The 15,202-nt window shown below is 43.1% G+C and overlaps 1 protein-coding gene across 1 annotated transcript in view; it reads right to left on the bottom strand.

The window, feature by feature from the left end:
* The window catches only part of UGT3A2 (UDP glycosyltransferase family 3 member A2), a 30,483-nt gene extending 18,669 nt beyond the window's left edge, over nt 1–11,814 (bottom strand). The window contains exons 1-2 of the mRNA XM_030813965.1: nt 11,721–11,814; nt 9,331–9,432 (exon numbers count right to left, since the gene is read on the bottom strand). Coding sequence (XP_030669825.1) covers nt 9,331–9,432; nt 11,721–11,814 — 196 coding nt within the window. The remainder of the gene's footprint in view (nt 1–9,330; nt 9,433–11,720) is intronic.
* Nucleotides 11,815–15,202: the final 3,388 nt, after the last annotated feature.

Here is a 15,202-nt window from a genome sequence, read left to right on the forward strand (position 1 = left end):
CATGGTGTTACAAGCCCAACATCTTTTAGGCTTTTTTTACATTTTAAAGACAACATATTCCTTATTTATAAATTTTACTTAGGTCCACTCATATTTATTACTTGAAAATCAGCCCACTTTGCATAGGATCCCCTGTAACAGAAGGCTCCAGAATCTGCCCAAGTTGCAATACAACAGGCTCTCTCATTAGTGCCCCCAGGGACACCTGCACTGTAAAGGCTTTAGCATCCTCCTTCCATGCCTCCTGGAGTTCTTCTGAGCACCTATCATGGCTGTTTCAGTTTCCTATTGCTGCTTTAACAAATTACAACAAACTTAGTTGCTTAACACAACACAAGATATTATCTTACAGTTCTGGAGATCAGAAGTCCAGAATGCATCTCATTAGAATAAAATCAAGGTGTGGGTAGAGCTGCATTTCCTCTGAAGGCTCTAGGGAACAACCCATTTTCTTGCCTTTTCCAGCTTCTCAAGGCTACCTGCACCCCTGGCTCATGGCCCCCTTCCAACAGGCAATCACATCACTCTGATTTCTTCTTCCATCATCACTTCTTTAACTCTCCTACCATCTTCTTTCCTTTATAACAGGGGTGTCCAATCTATTGGCTTCCCTGAGCCACATTGGAAGATGAAGAATTGTCTTGGGCCACACATAAAATAGAGTAACACTAATGATAGCTAGTGAGCTAAAAAGAAATTGCAGAAACAATCTCATAATGTTTTAAGAAAGTTTATGAATTTGTGTTGGGCCACATTCAAAGCTGTCCTGGGCCACATGCAGCTGGTGGGCCACGAGTTAGACAAGCTTGCCTTACAAGAACTCTTGTAATTAAACTGGATTCACCTGGGTAATCCATGATACTCTCCCTGTCTCAAAATGCTTGTATTAATCACATCTGCAAAGATCCTTTTGCCTTTTGAACGTGTAAAATAGCACATTCATAATGACAGGAATTCAGACGTGTATCTTTGCGGGGAGCATTATTTGCCTACCACAGTGCGTTCTCTAGATCCCAGACATTCATATACATCCCTCATGGAATGAAAATGTGTTCATCTTGTCCCAACATCCCCCAAAGTCTCAAACAATTATATTTCAATTCAAAGTGAAAAATCTCATCTAAAGCTCATCAGCTCAGAATTCCCAAATCACATCATCCAAATAATCTACGTCAAGTGTGGGTGAGAGTCTGGGTATAATCCATTCAGTGGCAAAATTGCTCTCCTTCTGTGGATCTGTGAAACTAGGAAAAAATGACCTGCTCCCCAAAACCAATAGTGGGACAGGCATAGGATACCAATTATAGACATTATTCTAATGGGGGCCAAAAGAAAGTAAAAAAAAATGAGGTGCCAGTCCCAAGACATTTTGACTCCAACTGGGCAAACAAAATTAGGTTTTAAGGACTGGGAATAATCCTGTGGTTTGGCTCAGCCTTCTGGGCTAGAAGCTCTGCCATCTGGGCTCATTGCTTCACCTTCAGAGTTTTCCTTTGTTTTTCATGAATCGTTGCATGTGGTTACAGCTGAGTGGTTTGTCAGTTTATTTCCTACTTGCAGAATCTGGGGAGTTCAACAGCCCTCCTTCCTGTCATATTCTCCTCCCTGTCATATTCTCCTCATACATTTTAGTCCAAATTGGCAGTACTTCTGAAGGTATAAAATTCTTGGGTACCGGGAGGCTGAGGCAGGAGAATCACTTAAACTCGGGAGGAGGAGGTTGCAGTGAGCTGAGATCACACCATGGCACTCCAGCCTGTGTGACAAGAGCAAGACTTCATCTCAAAAAAAAAAATTTGGGGGGGTACCTTGTGACCCTCCTGGGTATGTCATAGTAATTTATTCCACTAAACAAGAGGCTGCTCCACAGAATTTTTTTTTTTTTTTTAGACAGAGTCTCGTTCTGTCACCCAGGCTGGAGTGCATGGCACAATCTCGGCTCACTGCAACCTCTGCCTCCCAGGTTCAAACGATTCGTGAGCCTCGGCCCTCTGAGTAGCTGGGATTACAGGCACGAACCACCATGCCTGGCTAATTTTTGTATTTTAGTAGAGACAAGTTTGTACCATGTTGGCCAGGCTGGTCTGGAACGCCTGACCTCAGGTAATCCGCCTGCATCAGCCTCCCAAAGTGCTGGGATTACAGGTGTGAGCCACCGCGCCCGGCCTAGGATCCACTGCCTTTTAGAAGAGCAAGACCACCAGCTAGAGTCTAGATGTTCACCTCATCATCCTTTAATATGTTGCCTCTGTAATGTGGACCATTAAAATCTTTTATCTGGCTGGCTGCCTTATAGGAATATCCCCTCAATTATTTTACTCATTTATGTCTTTTCTTTTATCCTCAACTCAGTGTGCTTCCTCTCTACCTTGCTGATCTAAGTAGCCATAATATTTTACTTCTATTCCTTTTCCTTTTCATTTCAACCTGTTTCTTTTGAACAAGAACAAATATCCTTTCAGGGACATGTTCTCATTCCTTTTCACCAGGTCTGAGAGATAGTGATGATCCTCTGTTTGTTTATTTGCGGAAATAGATATTTTATTTTATTTGTAGACCGGTCATTATCTTGTCCTATCCATCTTTTCTGTCTTTTCCTTTGTTTGTTTCATTTCCTTTTCCTTTGTTTCATTTCCTAGGATTACAGACATGAGCCACCGTGCCCAGCCTCCACACATCTTTACGAGATAGTTTCATCTTGATTGGTGGCTTCTGCCATTACGGGTGAAGGAATCCATGAGACGTACACCTAATTGCAGGACAGTTCTCAGGGTGGCCTTGGGCTGACCCTGTTTTCCTCTCTGCTTGTCACTTGTAGTTATCAAGAATAACTGCAGAATGTGCTGGGAATGTAACACTCTGAGATGGAGAGGCACTGGGTGGAATAGCCCAGGCTTTGTTACAGTCTCCACTAGAAACAGGATGTCCTTCAACACATAGCTTAGCACGTCATGTTTCTCCAGGGTATAAAACTTAAGGTGGTCTGCACTTCGTGGTCCTTTATCTGCAATGCAAGTGGGGCATGTACAGTTGAGACTCCATTCATCCCAGGCAGCTTTCTGAGCCTTGGAGGACGGTGAATTTTAGGTTTCGGTTGCTGCCCACGTGTAAGTAATAAATCCACTTCATGGAATTTGTTGCGTTATGTGGGTGTTCTTTCTGAGCAGACTCGGGCAAGTTGGTAACCAGTGCACACCAAACCTGCTTCATGCTAATCTCTTCAATGAGCTTTCTGTGTGACTGAATACTCTGACCGTTTAATCCTTCAGAGGCAATAGCAAAAGGCTGTCCAGCCATACAATTGGCTTTCTCTACAAGACAACAGGATACACTGCTTTCCTGACATTGAATTCCCTAATTTTAAAATCTTTTACAATCCTAATAGGCTGAGAATTTCCAAAACCATAAAGTCCTCGTTTTCTGCCTCATAGTTATTTTCTCAATTTGTCTTTCCTCTCACATTTTACTATAACAGTAAGAACACTTGAACATCTATATTTCTCCAAAAAGTCTGTGTATGATGATTTATGGTCTCTAAGACAATACAGATTTTCTCTATCATGTTCCTTCCTTCCTTCTGAGTCATCACTAGCAGAGTTCTTAGAATCCCCAGTTCTACTCACAGTCTGTTCAAAGCAATTTAGGCTTTCTCTCTTATGCTTTTGAATATTCTTCTAGCCAATATGTATAATCCAATTGTGATTCCAGATATTGATTGGTTGGAGCAGTAGTACATGTGAGTATTAGAAACCTTTGCTTCTTCAGTGCCTCTGATGTCCTTTATTAAAGTTGCAAATAAATAAACAGTATGGGAAAGTGTTTCCAAATAAGGAGTTAATAATTGGCTCAAATGTTTCAATTCATTAAATTGGGCATCTGATCAGAAATAATAACCAATCATGTGTTTCCCTGTTTGCAGACCTTCAGCCAAGCTCTATGGATGAAATGAAAAATGGGAATTCTATTTCAAAGCTTCAGAGACATCCGTGATGAGGGAATTATTAAAAGAAACTCTAGACTCCTAATCCTATGAAAAAACAGAAAGGACCCACACATTCCTTGAATCGTTTATAGATTTTGCTCTGCTTGTATTTGTTAAAGAGTAAAAGGTCTGTAGCTTTCAGTAGTTTCTCTCTCTCTCTCTCTTTTTTTTTTCTCAGACTGGGTCTCACTTTATTGGCCAGGCTGGAACGCAGTGGTGTGATAATGGCTCACTCAGCTTCAGCCTCCAGGGCTCACACAATCCCCCTGCCTCAGCTTCCCACGGGTAGCTGGGACCACGGGAGCATGACGCCATGCCCAGCTAATGTTTTATTTTTATTTTTAGTAGAGATGCAGTCTCACTATGTTGCCCAGGCTGGTTTTAACTCCTGGGCTCAAGTGATCCTCCCGCCTCAGCCTCCCAAAGTGCTGGGATTACAAATGTGAGCCACTATACCCGGCCAGTAGTTTCTCAAAGTTTATTGGAAATGTCATCATTAATTTTTCATCTACATTTTAATTTAAATCAGTTTAATTTAGTTACAATTTTTGAAATTAAGAAATAATTGTCTTAAAAATGAATATACTGCAACTATTTAATCAGATATCCAGTTTAGGCAGATACAAAGACAGTGAAGAGTATGAAAACTAATGTAAAAGATATTAAAATGGTTTTAAGCAGGGACTCGAAAAGATATTTGTATACCAGTGTTCATAGCAGCATTGTTCACAATAGTCAAAAAGTGGAAAAAAACTAAATGTCCATCAATGGATTAATGGACAAACAAAATGTAATGTATCCATAAAATTGAATATCCAGCCATAAAAAAGAAGTTCTAACACATGCTAAATATGAATGAACCTTGAAGATATTATGCTAAATAAAGCAAGCCAGACACAAAAGGACAAATATTGTATCATTTCACTTATATGCTGTACCCAGAATAGTCAAATTAATAGAGACATAGAATATGGTTATCAGGGGCTGAAGGTGGAGGGTAATGGGGCATTGTTGGAGGCCAAAAGAGTGAGGGTCATGATCAACTCAGGATAGCACTGGAGACTATATGAGTAAACAGCAAACTGTTTCTCATAAATGCAGAATGTTGGCAAACTGACAAACCGTGTCTGCCACCCAGAAGGAATGCTGAGGACAGTCACGCCCCAAGTGCAGTGTTTCTTGTGATTAGGTAAATCTGAAGCCTGTTAGTAATAATATGAACCTGGGATCAATCAAGCAGCTGACAATCGTTACCTCCTCCTCCCTGCTCATTCTACCCAATAAATAAGAAGGGTTCTGGAAGCTCAGCAGCTGCCTTTGCTCACTAGAAGTGGGGAGCTCTTTTCTTCTTCCCCTGGCTCCCTTCTTTATAACAGTTTGTTTTGTCTTAGGTTTTCATTTCTATGTTTGTCTTCCTTCATTCAGTCTCTTAATGATGGTCTCAAGTAGTAAGAGTAATGTCTCTCGTAATGACAGTAACAAGTAGTAATTGTGGCAGTCTGCCACAAGTGCTGCCTGAACAGGGATAAATAGGGACATTCAGGGACAAACAGAGACCTGAAGAGACCTGCAGGGACCTGAAGAGGCCTGCAGGGGCAGAGATAAGCAGGGATAAATAGAAATAAATAGAGATAGAGACAAATAGAAATAGGTAGGGAAAGACAGGGAGTTACAGGGACAAATAGGGATAGATAAAGACTAGCAGAGACTAGCAGAAACTTCCAGGCACGGATAGAGACACACAGCATCCTACAGGGACTTGAGTGAGGAAGGTCTGGGAGCAGAAAAAACTAAAGCCCAGAAGAAATCAAAACCAACCAGATGAACGAGAAACCCCGTTACAAGTCTGCTGGCAGCAACATAAGGTCAGTGTTCTAAAAAATGTACTGTTTAGTGCCCTAGAGGTACAAAGAACGAGAAGTTTTTTAATCAAAATAACATGGGGAAGAATTTGGTTATTTCTTTTCTCTTTTTTGTTTGGAGTTTGGTACATACCATCTTTTTGTTATTTCAGGGTTTAAGAGAATTTTTTACCCCACCTATAGCACCTATTGAGGGTGGTGAACAGGAGAGAGAGGATGAAAATTGGCTTGTACCGTCTTCTGTGGCTACAGAAAGGCTAACTTTAGCTTTGGCTTTCGTGGATTGTAAACACGTGCTGGCACCTGTGACATGTGCTGAGGACTTGGGAGGTTTTCTCAGAGCTTGTCAAGATGTGGGAACTGAGCACAAGCAGGATAAGCCTCAGATTTGCTTTCTCTGTGTCTTCTGTTAATCAGAAAGAGCCTGTTTCTTGTTATCAGTGGAAAGTTTTCCCCTGCAGCAATTAACCAAAAGAGGCAGAAGCTGAATTGTAGCTTGTGGTGCAGATGCTTCAGCAACAGCACACCTCCTGGCTACAGCTACAAAAACCTTTGCTTTTGTTTTGGTAGATGTAGTAAGGTGGGGACCAGGGTATGTTTGTGTTTTCACAGAAAGTGAACAAACTGTGTGGGTGCTCTCAAGGTGTGTGCGACCATGGAACGGGAGACTGGAGGGGACCCATGGATTCCAACCACAGGCCTGGTTCCCCCAGTACAAGCCATAAGCCAGTTGAATCTGAATGTGAAGATGGAACAAGGACCGACTGGAGTCACACATCAACCCCCATGACATGCAGACAGATCAAGAAAACCACACAGGAAGCTGAGAAACTGTTAGAGCATCAGGGTCAGGCAAAGACCCCTGACTCCAGGTTTGTGGTCATGCTGGCCGTGGTTTCCTGTGCATCTGTAAGATCAGCTGGACCACCAACCGGCAATTGAGGGCTGCACAGCCAGTAATTGCCTGTCTCAAATTAATTCAAAAACAGGGAGAAATGTTGGAGGCCAAAAGAGTGAGGATTGTGATCAACTCAGTATACCACTGGAGGCTCTATGAGTAAACAGCAAACTGTTTCTCATAAATGCAGAATGTTGGCAAACTGACAAACTGCATCTGCCACCCAGAAGGAATGCTGAAGGCAGTCATGCCCCAAGTGCAGTGTTTCTTGTGATTAGGCAAATCTGAAGCCTGTTAGTAATAATATGAACCTGTGATCGATCAAGCAGCTGACCAATCGTTACCTCCTCCTTCCTGCTCATTCTACCCAATAAAAAGGGTTGTGGAAGCTCAGCGGCTGCTTTTGCTCACTAGAAGCGGGGAGCTCTTTTCTTCTTCCCCTGGCTCCTTTATAACAGTTTCTTTTAAGTTTTCATTTTTACGTTCCTCCTCCTTCGTTCAGTCTCGTAATGATGGTCTCAAGTAGTAATAGTAATAACTGTCATAGTGATGGTTTCAAGAAGTAATAGTGCCTGTCAGCCACAGGGAGTCACTGTTTAATAAGTAGAGTTCCACTTCACGATGATGAAAAACCGAAAATTTCAGAGATGGTTCTACAACATGTGAATGTCCTTAAAGCCTCTAAATGGTACATTTGAAAATGGGGCCAGGTGCGGTGGCTCACGCCTGTAATCCCAGCACTTTGGAAGGCCAAGGCAGGCAGATCACCTGAGATCAGGAGTTCAAGACCGGCCTGGCGAACATGGCAAAACCCTGTCTCTACTAAAAATACAAAAAAAATTAGCCAGGCAGGGTGCCGCAGGCCTAATAGCACGTGCCTGTAGTCCCAGTTATTTGGGAGGCTAAGGTATCAGAATCGCTTGAACCTAGGTAACGGAGGTTGTAGTGAGCCAAGATCACACCACTGCACTCCAACCTGGGAGACAGAGGAAGACTCTGACTCAATTAAAAAACATGGCTAAAATGGTAGATTGTTATATATATTTTACCACAATGAAATTTTAAAATTTAAATGAAAAAATGTAGATTAAATAATGGTTTTGGCCGGACGCAGTGGTTCACACCTGTAATCCCAGCACTTTGGGAGGCCAAGGCGGGAGGATTACCTGAGGTCAGGAGTTCGAGACCAGCCTGGCCAACATGGTGAAATCCCGTCTCTACCAAAAATACAAAAATTAGCCGGGCATAGTGGCACACGCCTGTAATCTAAGCTACTCAGGAGGCTGAGGCAGGAGAATTGCTTGAGCCCAGGAGATGGAAGTTGCAGTGAGCCAAGATCATGCCACTGTACTCCAGCCTGGCCAACAGAACGAGACTCTGTCTCAAAAAAAAAAAAATGGTTTTAGAAATCCGAACAATGACAAGGCCTGATATTACCTTCAAAGGCTGAAAATATCTCAGAATTTTCTTCCTCCAAGATGCTTGCTTTTGGATTTTTTTCTTTTTTAAAATTATAGCTTCAGGGGGTGCCTGTCCAGGTGTATTGCATGATGATGGAGTTTGGGCTTTTCCCTGAGCAACACTTTCATATTGAGCAATTTTGGAGCATAAAGTCCTAAATCCACCCAACTCTGTTATCAAGCAAATCTGTTAAGTTCTCAGGGTTTCTGTTTCCTTGTGGATCAACAGAGGAGTTGATAAGATTTATGAGCTTCATTTTGGCTAAAATTCTTTGGATTCAATGACTCCATTAAGAACATCTGAAATCACTATGCACAAACTTGTGGGCAGCCACTTATTTTTCAAGAATGCAAGACCATCTCAGCCATAGACTCCTAACTTAGCTGCATAAATAAGGGGCTCCCTGCAAAAGCTTACTTAAATTCCGATATCATAAAAAGGAAAAGTAATCTATAAAAAGAAAAGTGATTCTTACATGTAAGAAGTGTTAAATAAGGCTGAATATTTCTGTTAAATCTATATACAGAGAGTCTTTGAGATGGAGTCTCACTCTGTTGCCCAGGCTCTAGTGCAGTGGTGCATTCCCAGCTCACTGCAACCTCTGCCTCCTGGCTCAAGCGATCCTCCACCCTCAGCCTCCCAAGTAGCTGAAACTACAAGTGGGTGCCACCATGTCAAGCTAATTTTTGTATTTTTTGTAGAGACAGAGTGTCCCTATGTTGCTCAGGCTGGTCTCAAATTCCTGGGTTCAAGTGATCCACCTGTCTCAGCTTCTTAACGTGCTGGGATTACAGGTGTGAGCCACCTTGCCCCACCATGTTTAATATATTTTTTAAGCCATCTTATAAAGTAGTATTTGTTAAAATAATTCATAATAATGAGTGGATGGTTGCTTGGGATGGAGTAGAAGTCAAGTAAGGGGAAAAAAATATATGGGAGTATGGAGTGTCAGGTCCTGGTAATTAGAGCCTAAGAAGTTTTTTGGCACTTTACATACACACACACAAGCTTTTCATCCTTCCAATTGAATTAGATTTTTAAAAAACATTTTGCTAAGCCTTTCTATGCAAACAGCATTTTGCTCTTTGCTTGGAGTAGGAGAAATCATGAAAAGTGAGAAAAGATACCTGGCATAAAAGGACATCTTCTATGGTTAAGCATGGTGACATTATGACCGTGATCTTGAAGAATCTGAGAAACCCGGTCCATCAGTAGATAATGGCTTCCACCTAGGAACAATGCACAACTTCAGTTCTGGACTGGTGAAACCACAGTGTCTGAAGCTGATAGTGATCAGTCCAGGAGAGGAAAGGTAGGGAAACAGAAGTGGATAGTGAGTGGAGGAAGATCAGTTTTGCCAGGCTCCTCATGTCCCTCTGGGTAAAACCCAGCCCACTCACCCAGAGCATGGCTGCCCAAATTTTTACCTGTGGCTCTGGTCCATGAGAGATTGCCTCTTGTGAATCACAGTATCCATGTCAGTGTAATGAGCTACTATGTGCTTAGCCACAGGAGTTCCTCAACCTGAGGTACATGTATATTTTAACTAAGGCCTTATGGAGACACAGAGTCCAAAAGAAATCACAGCATTGGTGGAAATACAGGTATAGTGTTGTACATATGAATGTGAATAGTTCCTAAAAAACCATGAGAGCTGTTTCTGGGATCCTGCTCTTTGGACATTTATGCTGCTGTAGGAGATAGAAACCTTAAGAGATTGGTCCAAGAAATCATCACTGGAACAGAAGGAATGAGGGGCCACTACTTAGAATCCAAATCCTTAAGATTCTAATGTATTTCGAAAGGATGTACTTAATTTAGGCCAAACAATGATCAAGTTCTAATTAAGACATTTGAGGACAACTGTGGGGCCCTTGGGGTGGGCCTGCTGGATCCTGGTTGCATGAGAGACTAGGGAATCACTGATTCCAGAAACATCCATCCTAAGGAAAGAGAAGCTTGATCCTCAAAAGAGGTACAAGTCCCACGAAATCAATGTCTTCTCAGTACATGTTCTAAAACACAGCCTTTGCTTGAATCTAAGGTTCTCAGCAGCAGAGAAAGGAAGATCAGAAGAGAAGGTAATGGAATAGTAAATACCAAAAGCTTAGGGGTGGGGGTGGAAGGGAGTAGAGAAGTAGGGCGCAGCTCTCTGAATGACTCAGTTTACTTATACCCAGGCTTGAATAGTCTGGAGCAACAAGAGATGTATAAAGTACAAATCTGCGACAGATCTTGCTCACATTTTAATCCATGTAAGAACAGGGAGCCGGAAAGAAGGGGTCCCCACAGAAGCAGCTGTTAGTGATGGATCTTGGGGAGTCAGGTGGCTTTCTGGGACAAAAAATCAGCATTCCAGCACCTCAGAAACAACATCAACTCCTTGGAGCCTGAGGAAGGAGGGCTGTGTACTTTCAAGAAGTCAAGAAGCTCTGTTGCTTCACTGCTACTAACACTCAGAAAGAGGGGGAAAAAGTCTTCAAATGGACTTGCACTGTTTCTTAAACAGTGATTTTTGAAAATCCCCAGTGAAAAGGGCTTCAGAGTGGAAGTCGTGGTGAGCGTGGTCTTGCAGTAAGAAAACCCTGAGTTAATTCCTCATGGGACATCAGGGAGGCCACAAGTGCTCTTAAGGAAGGCATCTCACTCCCCATCCCTCAAATGGGCACTGAATTAGATGATCTGTGGCTCTACAAGCCCTAATTCTCCGTGATCTAAAAGGAATCCATTAGAACCCACTATGGGTTGAAATAAAGTCTTGGGGAAGCTCGATCCTGAGATGATCTCTTTATGTTCATATATGTTTCTCTTTCATCTTCTATTCCCTTTGGGGTAAAAGTAAAAGAAGTAAAACTGAGACCCAAAATGCAGAATTAACAGTCCCATGAATCCCTCAAAAACGGTCAGCGGCACAAGTAAAAGGAAGGATACTCCAAAAGATGCGAATGACCGGGATCTTCTCCTCAGCCCTGGGCAGTTCTCCAGGTTTCCCCTGGTGGAAAACACTCCGCTGGCCTTGCAGCCATGAAATACCTGCCTGCGCCACCCTGGCTCCGGATGCAGCTTCACAACATTTGCAGTGCTGCCCTCAGGAGCGCTTTTCCCTGGTCTCCAAAAGCCTGAAAACGCTCACCACCGTTTCTACTGGAAGCTACTGTGCACCTCCCGGCCCCATGGAACTTGGGGTGAGCATCTGAAAGTCCCACTGCGCTCTCAGAAGGCAGCCCAGGAACTCAAGCTCAAATTTCTGGCCCCAGCCCTGCGGGATAGGGGCGCGTCCTGAACAGGAAGAGACAGTAAAGGAGAATCTCTTTTTTCCAAAACTATCTTCCCCACCTCAGCAATAGAGGCCCCTCTCTGCCCCACAGCTGAATGGGCTTCTCCCTCCTCCAGCCGGGTCCACAAGCCAGCCTGGAAAATCACGTGGATGACTCTGATCAAGCGCTGTTCTCTGGAGCCCTGGCAGTGCGTGTATCCGCGACGCGCCTGTCTGGGAATTCTCCGGCCAAGCACTCACCTACTGTAGATATTGTCAGGATTTTGGCAGCCTCTGAGAGCAGGACCCCAGGGAGAAGGAAGCCCACTAGAAGCAGCACCCGCTGCCCAGCCATGCTCACTTCTACGGAAGCCGCGAATCTCAGCCTGGGCTGCGTGCCCTGCGCCCGGCTAAGGGACCCTGTGCACCTCAGTGCGCCAAAGGCACTGTCTGTGGGTAGAGGTAGGAGTGGGGATCCTGCCAGTCTTCTCTTCTGTCCATCCCCTCTTGCCCTCTGCCCCTCCTCCCTCGTGCTCCATTGGATAATCTATCCTCGCTCTACCAAACTACCAGCAGTCAGTAGGAGGGGTCGGTGAGCCCATCCTTAACCCTGCTCTGCCCTTGTGATCACAGCCCTCCTGCCTGGAAAATCCTTACTGTGAGTCAGGAATGGCAGGAACCTCAGTAAATCGCGCTGATGAAAGCTCTATCTCCGTGGGACCCACCTCTCTTTTGCCAAGGCTGTGTGAATTTACCTACTCTAGTTCCCTTCAAACTGCCTCTATTACCTCATACTGCCAGCCCCACGATCTATTTCCTGAGAGACTTGCTTAAAATCTTGAGCTGATGTTCCAAGCCCAAGACCTCCCTGGAAGGGAATCCCCAAGGGAAATCAGTCTACCATCCCTGGAATCTATCTCTTAGTATCTCTTTAGAAGGTAACATTCTTGAAAAGAGGCCGGAGTCCTACCTCTGGAAGTCCAGGTCTGTCCCTGGAGGACCGAAATTCAAAAGCTGAGACTATCATTCTGAATGAGTATTCTGAAATAGGACTGGTGAATCTTTCCATAATTTCCAAGAGCACATGCTGACGACAGCTTGTAATTCTGCCTCCGTGCAATGTCAGCCCCAGTGAGGGCAGGGATCACTAGGTCCGGTAGTCCCCTTTACACTCTCTGTCCTCAAACTAAGACTTCCTTTAGGAAGGGCTTTCAGTGCAACTCTAAACAAGCAGAGAAATCCTTGGTTGCAGTGAGTCCTTGAATTCTGCTTGTTCTATTCCTGCCTTCTTCAGTCTACAGGTGTTATTTTTTCTCATTGTAATTTAAAGCATTACATTCTTATTCATTTTTGCATCCCTCACCTAGCCATGCCTATTGTGGAGAAAGAGAGGAGAGAGAGAGAGAGACAAGTGTGTGGGAAGGGCGAGGTTTAGCAGACATCACAAGGTTCCAGTTCGTCTTATTCTTGTACTTTTCATAATGCATTAGCAAAATAAAGGATTTGTTATCAAACTCCAAGATTTTTATTTATTCAACAATTATATTGATAGCTTTTTTTTTTTTTGAGACAGAGTCTCTCTCTGTCACCCAGGCTAGAGTGCAGTGGTGCAATCTCAGCTCACTGCAACCTCTGCCTCCCAAGTTCAAGCAATTCGCCTGTCTCAGCCTCCCTAGTAGCTGGGATTACAGGTGCCTGCCACCACACCCAGCTGATTTTTGTATTTTTTAGTAGAGACAGGGTTTCACCATGTTGGCCAGGCTGGTTCTTGAACTCCTGACCTCACATGATCCACCCGCCTTGGCCTCCCAAAGTGCTGGAATTATAGGCATGAGCCACCACGCCTGGCTGATAGCTATTTATTATGCCAGGCATTGTTCTGCCAGGCAAACTGATACTAAATACACTAAGAAATAAAATACGTAGTATATTAATGGCAAATGTTACTAAGAAAAATCAAATGGAAAGAGATATGCAAAGTCAGGTATCCGATTCGTTAACGTATTAAATAGCATGATTCCAATGGACTCTAAAATATTATAGAAGTATCAAAGATATTTGAACCCAAGTTTTGAAAATATTAAGTAGTTATTGTTGCTTTGGAGAAGAGTTCTGTGTAATTGTGGTTATAAACATCTTATAAAGAAATTCTGGCTGTGTGCAGTGGTTCATGCCTGTAACCCCAGCACTTTGGTAGGTGAGGTGGGGGGAACACGAGGTCAGGAGTTCAAGGCCATCCTGGCCAACATAGTGAAACCCCGTCTCTACTAAAAATGCAAAAATTAGCCAGGCATGTTGGCGCATGCCTGTGGTCCCAGCTACCCGGGAGGCTGAGGTGGGAGAATCGCTTGAACCCAGGAAGTGGAGGTTGCAGTGAGCCGAGATCACAGCACTGCACTCCGGCTTAGGAAACATAGTGAGACTTCATCAAAAAAGAAGAAAGGGAGGGAGGAAGGGAGGGAGAGAGGGAAGGAAGGAAGGAAGGAAGGAAGGAAGGAAGGAAGGAAGGAAGGAAATTGGCGCTTAAGGTACATTCTGAAACATTTACAGATTCAGTCTTATGATTTCTTAGATTTGCTTCAAAATAATAGGTTGTGGGGGTAAACAAGGTTAAACGTGGGTGGCAGGATAAGAAAAGAGAATTTGCCAGGAGTTAGTAACCACTGGAGCTAAATCCTGGGCATAAAGAAGCTCTACTTGTGTGAATGTTTGAAATTTTTCATTAAGATGTTTTTATAGCTCTTCCACTATAATTCTACTTTTCCTTGGTGTTATAGCAATTTTTCCTCTATACACATAAGGCTACTCATTAAATGCATATATATGAACAATTATAGTTTCAGGTATTATACCTTCCAGGGAAACAGTTAGTCCTCATTTTATAATGAGGACCTATTTTGTCTCTGGTAATACTTTTCACCCAAAGTCTATTTTGTTTGCCATTACTACTAACCATTCAGATTTTATTTTCCATTGTGGAAAAAGATCTATCTTTTCCTATCCTTTCATGTTCAACCCTCCTGTATCCTCCTATTTTAGGTGTGTCTCCTGAAACAGCAATCAGCTTGAAATTTTTATTCAAGTCTGTCAATCTTGTATTTCAGTCCGAATGCATGTGTTTAAATCTACCAGGTTGCTATTTCTCCCACTTATTCTGTTACATTTCCTCTACTTTTTGGCTTTCTTTGAAGACTTTATTATTTTAGGCCATTAACTCCCTTCATGTAACTTGGAGCAGGGGTGGTGCTCCATCTCACTGGACTCAGACAAACTGATAACCCATTCACAGTGAACCTGCTTCCTATGTACGATATTTCCAGACTCATTAGGTCTCCATAAAGGCTTGCAGCAGGAGTTGAGAGATAGCTTTGCTACAATCTGGTGTCTTCTTTTCTACTTATGGGAAGCTATGGGTTCTGTGGCTGTTATGTGCTCTTCTTGTTTATGTTTATCTTACATGCAGCATTTAATTACATGCAGATTGTGGAGGCCCCAGAGGGGGAAACTCCCTATGGTGTGCTCTCTTTACATCGTCCCAATACCAACCTATGCATTTTCTAAACCTTAATGCCAGTCAAAAGCAAAGAGTGGCATAGGCTTCACAAAGGAACAGTACACATGAATACCCAGATTAATTCTAGCACCTATTAGTAAAGCCTAAAGTCTCCATTCTCCTGTACATGTAGAGACATTTTGATGTGGATACATACCTCCTACTCCGTACAAAATCCTTTGCACAGAGA

This window comes from Nomascus leucogenys, chromosome 6 (assembly GCF_006542625.1).
Source record: "Nomascus leucogenys isolate Asia chromosome 6, Asia_NLE_v1, whole genome shotgun sequence".
Taxonomy (NCBI): Eukaryota; Metazoa; Chordata; class Mammalia; order Primates; family Hylobatidae; genus Nomascus; species Nomascus leucogenys.